Raw genomic sequence first — 8,525 nt, 5'->3', positions numbered from 1 at the left:
CGAACTCTTCCTCTTTCTCAATTACTCCAAATCCAAAAAAATTAGTGAACATTGGTCAAAAGTCTCAATGAATCAGTAACCCCAGCTCTGAACTCCTTTTAACACTTTAGGGTTGGTTCATTTTTCTACTTTTCTCTGCCACAGTATGTAGGCATAACAACAATCCTTAGGTACGGTATGACACTCAAAGAATGTGCCAGTGCCTACTGTCTACCATTCAAAGCTTGCGATTTTATGATCTGTTTGGAATTTTAAAAATTATATATATATATATATATAAGGGAAGATCCAGATCGAACACCACAAAATTTTGAATCATAACCATAACAATGGTTTAGGTGCAGTCATGTTCCCTCTTGTGGACTCATGAAAATGAGTTAGGCGACAAGAAGGAGAATTCCAGGTTTACAAGAAGCTGCAAATTTTATTCCCAAATATTGTAGAACTAACCTACAAGTATAAGTAAGGGTAAGATAGGTCAAGTACTTACAAGGACAATAACAATGCATCTTTCTTACATGTAACTAAATCTTAATGCATTGGACTTTTAAATTACATGTGACCTCAAACAAATTAACCTGACATGTAGAGTACAGACATTTGAGTGCCACATACATCTGACCCTCCCCAAACTCTGCAATGGCAGAAGCCTCGTGCATTAGGCTAGCCTAGCATTGTAAATTTGTAAAGACATCCAAAATCTCTGATTTTTTACGAATATTTTGTGGTGAGAATATGAGTGCCTCTCAAATGAAGATATGTTGTGGATGGCAATGAAAAAAATGACTGCAATGAAAGGAGAGAGTTCAGGTAAAGGTTAAACAGCTGCTACAAGCATGCCCAACTGACGAGGACCAGAGGACTCACTAACAAGAGATGCCCTATCCAAAAAATGATTACCTACATTTTTTTTTACAGTGGAAATTATCACTTTGGTCAGGTTCTATGAAGTAAAACCCATAACTCCATGCTGTATATAGGAGTACCATTCAAGTGAGTCAGTGACTTGGTTGATTTTGATTTAACTTTTTAAATTGTTGCAATATGAAGTTCATGTCAGCCAAATGATATTAGATTCCCTTCCAGGCCACAAGGACCCCATATGTACTCAATGAAAGGGACTAGTTGAGAGTCCATGCTGATGTACTAAAGTCTATACACCAGGTAAGTTGCAATTTTACACTAAAATAGAACCAGGAATTGAATTGTTGGACCCCAAGGTGCCATGTGTTGTCATAATGTTCCTAGAATATGGGGTGAGTATGGACATGGTGGTCTTCAGTGACACTCAAGCCCAGTTATCATTCATCAGTTTGGGCTCCATCTACCAGCCTATGGCTTGGCAGGCCACAGGCCGCCTGCCTTTATATTCCTACACGTAAATCTGGGAGTAGTATGGGCTTCACAAAATGATTTAGACTGGTATCAAAATCCACCTATTTAACATCTTTATGCAATCACACAGCATTGGAATGTCAAGATCAAAACTTAATCATATCTTGTTCTGTTCCCTTATCAGATAACAACCGTTCCATCACTGGGAGCTGGTTTTAAGAGCCCAAAATATTTGTCCTAGCGTTTTAATGATTTCGTGTAAAGGGTTGAGGCTCCATTACCATTCATATAGAAGACCTGGAAAGCTTGCAATTAAGATCATATAGCCTCAGATTGAGAGTAATCTTTTGTATAAAAGCAATGCAAAAGATTAGGTCTGTCTCAAGTCTTTCCCTGAAGCTGATTTTGATTGGTTAATCTGATCAATCAACAATGATCAGCAAGTCTGATGGTTCTAATGATGATTCTGCATGTATTTCATGTGTATCTCGTGAATTGGCGAGGGTAAAGGCGTATTTCTGGCTATATTGATGACTACATATTTTGATGTAACAGGTTATTCCTTACATTGAGACCAAATTGGTTATTGGACAATAAAACTATGAACAAGCGCACTTATAGTTATTTTCATAACAGGATCGGTAAAATTATTGAGCAGGTTTGAATCCTATTTGAGAATGCTCATTGAATGGGCAATTCAACAGGAGAACAAGAATCAAATCGGTAATATCAATAACATTTCGATCCAAGCTCTGGGAGTGGGAAGAAGTTCAAAAGCGGATCACCAAATCTAGTGATCTGCTCTATAAATGCTAGCACCCTGCACAGCAGGACCAGTGAGGTAGGACCTTGTAGAGGCTGGACCAACACTGACCCAAAATTCAAATAGCAAAAAACAAGAGTACAACAAATGGCATTTCCAACACTGACCCGAGTTAGGACCAAATTTTATGGTGATCCATCAAGAGCTTATCAACAAAATATTTTATGATAAGGTTTGGGGTCAGTTTCTGCTTTAACCTGGAGCTTGCACATCACTCAAAATATTTTATAAAGATGTTTCCAATGTTGATATTGAAAATTTCTCAAATTAATGGATGGTGGAGCACAAGGTAGATCATGAAAGAAACTCTACCTTTCAATTTAGCAAGTGCATCATATATGTGTTACATGGACTCTCTTATTCCCCACAAAGTATCCTTGTTGACACAGCAAGATTTGGGGATGAGTATAACATATGTGTCTTACATACGTATTCCGAACCAGAAATCTAGATCCTCTACATGTGATGATGGAAAAGAATCTTCAAAATTGATAGTAAAGGGGTGGCAACCGTTTTTGCTGTGTTTTTGTTGCCAAATCGGTAAAAAAGAAAACACGACAACAAATGGTGAAAGCATGTTTGGTAACATTTGTTATGTACCTTTTTGCCATCTGCTTCATAAAAAGGTCCAAATCTGGAAGTAAGAAAAAGATGTTTTCACTTGCTTTTGCTATTGTAGTTAAATAATTGCAGAAATATTTTTTTTTAAAAAAAACCAATTTAATGTAAATGCCATACTTTTTTAAAATCATCAAAATATCTTTTTCTTTTTTCTTTTTTTTTTTTTTTTTTTTTTTTTCTCTTTTTTGTTTTTTTGGCTTTGAAACATTGTGCAACAAATTTAGTTGCCATATATGTTTCTGTTTCAGAATAAATCATAACACAACAAAAACATTGCTTTTGTTTTGTAAGAAATTGAAAAATACAAAACGAAAACAGTTGCCAAACAGGGTCAAGGTTTCTTGCTTTTGTGATAGATGGAATCCCTATTTCTTTCACCAAATTTAATTTAATTTAAATTATAATTAAGTATATATTCAAAGAATAACAACATTATTTATTATATAGCATATTATGCAGTTAATTATGCAAGACATGTTTATGTACCCAATCCAAGTTTTGACCATATTTCAAGCCAGGTCACTATGCCCTAAAATCTAAGATTGAGAGAGATTGACACTTAGACACACAGCTGGGCTAAGAAGCACGGACATGGAAATGACATGACACGAACACGACAAATCCTAAAAATTAAGACACAGACACGGTGGGGACACGGCTAATAATAATATATATATTTATATATATATGTTGTACTTTGAGAAATTAAGAGTAATACTATTTTTAATCAACCTAATAATGGAAAAATAAAAATAAAAAAATTGTGTTTTGCCGGTGAAAAGGGATAATGATAGAAAGAGGGTGGTTAAGAAAGAGGAGAAAACAAAGAAACATAAATATGCAAGAGTTCGAACCTTTGAGCTAAACATAAGCATAAATATCTTATTGTTTAATATAAAATTGTTTTATAAAACAACAACCTTTAAGTAATTATATAATGACCATCACCAATAGGGGCAGTAGCCTAGCGATAGCAGGCTCCTACTTCCTAAAAGGGAGGTCAAGGGTTCGAGCCTCGGTGGAGGCATGTATGTGTGAGTACCAATTAAAAAAAAATAATAATAAATAAATAAATAAATTATAAAATGACCATCCTATTATTAAAAACTATTAAACAACTCCTCATAATTACACTTCAACCTAGATTTCTTTCTAAAACTTTCTTACAATCCCCAAGTGCTATACTTATAAAAAATAATAATAAATAAATAAAATAAATAAAAAATTCACGCCGTGTCCGAATATATATAGCGTGTCCGCACCATATCCAAATATTCAAAATAAAATAAAAAAAAAATTAAGACACGTTTTTTTGGCATGTCAGGCACGTGTCCGTGTCCGACACGGATTCTTTGCCCTTTTAGGTTTGTCCGTGCTTCCTAGCGCACCAGATACCCCAACCACAATCCATGTAACATAGCTTCATATATATCATGTAATGTCTTTTCCTTTATTCCAGGCTCATTCATCATCATCATTATTCTTGCCTTAATCCCAAATGAATGGGTTCAACCACATTCATTCTCTTTTTCCATTCTTTTCTATTACAAGCCATCTCTTCTCTAATTTTATAGTCATTTCTAATAATTTCATTCCATGTTAATTTTGGACACCCTCTTTGCCTCCTAACCTCTATGAAAATTGTCCTTCCTCTTGTTACCCGTGCATCTATATGTCTTCTATGTATATGTCCATACTACCTAAGTCTCTAATCTTGTCAATAATAGGTGCTACACCTAGTTTCTCCCTTACACTTTTGTTTGTAACTTTATCTTTTCTAGTCATTCGTATCATCCATCTTAACATCCTCCTTTCCGCTACATGAATTTGTTGTTCCTACTTCTTTTTTAAAGTCCAACACTTTGCGCCTCTAGCTTGCCTCCATTTTGTCCAACCCGCGCCTATCCTACTAGTTATATCACCTTCCTTTTTCATTACTGACCCTAAATACTGAAAGTCTTCTATTTGGATAATTCTTTGATTTTAAAGTGTAACCATTACATCATTAATATCCGAAGCCATGCTCATTAACTATAGTAAACATTCATTCAAGCCAAAAGTTCGGATTACCATTCTTCTAACCACTAAAAAAACATGCATCAACTTTAATTATACTGATTTGTAGCTATACCCATTCCTCTTTTTCACCAAGACATGATATATTCTCAATCTTGAGGATTATGAAATTGATTAATACAACAACAAAAAAAATCCCATATTATAGATAAACCCAAATGCATATAAAAGAACTAAAATTATGAAACATTATGAACAATTTTCCCCATAAATTATCCTCAAAACAAAAGCTATAAGAACACAACCGAATTCATATTCCGCTACATTAACAAAATAAAAAGAAAAAAATTTACATACCTCTTTGGAAAAGAGAGCAATGAATTGAACCAAATGAGACCCTCAAAACCCTTTTGGCCCACTTTCATTCAAAACCACAGGCTTCTCAGCCATGGAGAGGCAATACTTAGCAATTTCCCTAAATTTCGGAACACTTCTCAAGTCCACCTTAGTCCCATCCTTCAAAGTGATAACTATATCCCCCCATTCACCAATAAACCTAGGCACCACCTGAACATTTTTTATCACTTTGTAAGAAAAATCACTCCGGTCCTGACCAGTAAGTCCAGAAATCACAGTGACCCTCAAATTTGTAAACCTGTATCTAAGAAAGAAACCCCTCAAAACTGCTGCTAGAGTGAGCGGTAACCAGACAAGAGTGAAACCCAGGAGGAGGTTGGCGATGAGGTCGCCATAGTGGGCTCCGCCGTCGAAGAACACGACTTCTTCGGTGGGTTTGGCGGCGGTGGCGGCGGTGATGGGTTTTCCGGTGGGAGAGGAGACGTGGAGTTTGGTGGTGGGTCGGAGGGATTTTAGGGGGTGCTTGGGGAAGGAAGTGGAGGGAAATTGGAGGGTTTGGTGATGGTGGGTGAGAGAGGTGGGGGGTGAGAGGATTGGGATTGGGGCGGAGGTGGAGGACGTGGCGGCCATGGTTTTATTATCTATCCGTTGGGGAGAGAAAGTGGTGGAGGTAGTTGAAGAGATTTGGGGTTTTGGTTCGAAATTCCGGTGGATGGAGGGGAGAGGAGAGAGCACGTGGCAGCTTCTTGGCCAATTGTTTGGTGGAAGAAAAACCACATAAAATGGATTTTTTGGATTATTGAATTTCAACTTAAATAAAATATATTGATCATTGAATTTGAACTCAAAAGTGAGCTAATGCTTGAAGTCTCATGACAAGTTTGATTATAATTCTTTGTCGCTTAGACCATATTATTTTAAAACTTTAATCCAAGTAAAATCATAAACTTTTTAGCTCTATTTTCAAAATAATTAAATTAAATCCATTCTTTTTAAAATCCTTCACTTCTAATGTTTAAGTTTGATTTATTTATTAACTAAATGAGTGAAGTTTAAACTTAACTTAGTGAGTACTTTGAAATTTTTTATTATACTGAAATTCACGATTGTATTCGTTTAGTGAAGTTCATCAGTGTTAATGATAACTTGAGTTCCTATAATGTTGTGAAATGGATGAAATTTAAAATTTATTATCATTTGCTTCAAAGTGAATTTTATACCATTTTATAATCTACTAATAAAAACTATATTGGAGAAAATTTTGATCTCGACTAAAGGGATTGAGCCACGTTAATAAATTGAGCTTTTAAGTAAGTAACTCAAGTAAGTGTAAAAAGTAATGTGCCAATTTTACATAAATTAAAAGTACAACAACTCTATAATAAAGCAATACGATATAAATTAAAAGTACGACAATACTATAATAAAGTAATATGACATAATAAAAATTTTAAAACAATTTGTTTCGCAAAATCATGAGTTGAGTTACTTACTCATAAATACAATAAAAGTTAGTTCGATACGAGTTTAATGAATTCATCATCAGTTCAAAAATGAACAAATCGACATGAAATGCATTTCGATTGAGAAGGAAAAAGAAGTAAAAATGACATCATTTCTGTACATTCTATCTTTTTGAAAAAATTTGCTTTAGCTTTCAAAAAAATAAAAAATAAAAAATAAAAAATTGGTTTTCTTTTAAAAAATATGGAGTTTTCTTTGGACTGTGTTGGATCCATCTATAGCAACTTGAACCAAACAAGATAGCATGAAATAATTCTTCTGCTAAAAAAACTAGACGACAAAATCAATCCAAAAGTCCAATATATTTTGGTTAGATTAGGCTTGGACCTAATACTTTGTGTGGCATGTGGATTGGGCCTAGATCCAAATTATAGACAATAGTATATATATTTATATGTAGAAGAAGTTGATATGGCCCAATTGAGGAGCCCACTTGTCAGATTTTTTATTTTATTTTATTTTATTTTTTGCAAAAACATCCAAGTCTGTGTTTGGTAAGAGGAAAGAAAATGATAAAGACAAGAGGGATGTAGCAAGCTTTCAGGTTTAGTAGATGCGAGAGAAACAAAGGAAATGATTTAAGAAGGGATGAAAGCATTTTCCTTTTCTTAATCCACCACTTTGTTTTGGACAATACAGTACCTTGATGTAATCCAATCACAAATGTATAATTACAAAATCAAAAAAGTAATAAATATAAAAATATGAAAGGATAACTAATTGTATGCCAAAAAAAAATTATTATTCTTATTTATTACAATTTTGTAATTACTGAATATGTGTACATTTGTGATTGGACAATATTAAGGGTTAGTAGGATTGATTTAATCGTTGTTTTTGTCCGATAGCAAGAGAAGAAAGAAAATAAAAATGTTTGCTAGATAAAATTGAAAATACCTAACTCTTTAAAAGTTCATAAAATTATATACATGTAGAAGATATAATTATAAAATAGATGTTCTATTTTAGAAACCGTGACTTACAACACTTGATAGTAATCAATCAAATAAAAGAAGGAATTAACACCCTCCTTCCCTACTTATGTCACGTCCATCCCTCTTAGCTTCGCGCATGAACTTTTATTTTTATATAAGTTGTTTTTGTGTACTTTTTCCTTTTCTCTCAAACTTTTCCATCTCTTTATAATGAAGCAATCAAGCCCTTTTTCCTTTTTCTTTTTCCCTTTTAAGTTGTTTTTCCCTTGTACTATATATATATTTATATATATATATATATATATATAATCTTGGTAAAAGAATAAAAGAAAAGCAATCATTTTCAAAGAATTGTGACACTCTTTTGGGATTCAGTGGGCATGACTCTTGTGGGCACCCCCCTCCGAGTCTCCCTGTTCAAAATTTTCAAAACACTTTGGAGGCATCTCTCTTGTAACTGTCAGAAATTTTTCTGTCAAGCAACGTGAGATAGAGTAAGATTAGTAGAATTGAATATTTTATTAAATTCTTATTTCGCTCGAAAATATAAAAGAAGGGCGAGGCGAGAGCATATAATTAGAGACTATATTCAAGAAAATATACAATACTCAGAGTATGTTTTCTACGTGATAGCCTCTGACAATGAACAGTTACATTTTTTTCTTAAAAAAATTTCATTTCTCTATAATCAAGACAAATTAAAATTTTCAATAACGGTCCATCGATCGGGCACCGGGTAGATATTCTATACTTTCTCGGTGTATTCACAAATTTTACTACCCCACTATTTGTGTAATTAGAAATTTATCCATTTTCACATGGCACAAATATAGAGAGAAGCGTGTGTGTGAGAGGTGGGCGCATAGTTCCAACAATCAAGGACTTTCCAAACAACGTAGTTAATTTGGGCATGA

General features: G+C 34.0%; 1 protein-coding gene across 1 annotated transcript; it reads right to left on the bottom strand.

The window, feature by feature from the left end:
• Positions 1-5,014: 5,014 nt before the first annotated feature.
• LOC132302910 (uncharacterized) lies at positions 5,015-5,836 on the bottom strand. The gene has a single exon (XM_059799912.1). It carries the CDS (start codon positions 5,780-5,782, stop codon positions 5,195-5,197), a length of 588 nt encoding a protein of 195 aa, XP_059655895.1. The 5' UTR covers positions 5,783-5,836; the 3' UTR covers positions 5,015-5,194.
• Between the last annotated feature and the right edge of the window lie 2,689 nt (positions 5,837-8,525).

The sequence above is a fragment of the Cornus florida genome, unplaced genomic scaffold, assembly GCF_030987335.1.
Source record: "Cornus florida cultivar Cherokee Brave unplaced genomic scaffold, ASM3098733v1 CherokeeBrave_3.0.0_Hap2_Chr04, whole genome shotgun sequence".
Lineage (NCBI taxonomy): Eukaryota > Viridiplantae > Streptophyta > Magnoliopsida > Cornales > Cornaceae > Cornus > Cornus florida.
This window is presented reverse-complemented; position numbering and strand designations above follow the sequence as displayed.

Excerpts from the sequence above, each read along its gene's own strand:
- LOC132302910 (XM_059799912.1), bottom strand. The coding sequence starts at position 5,782 with ATGGCCGCCACGTCCTCCACCTCCGCCCCAATCCCAATCCTCTCACCC.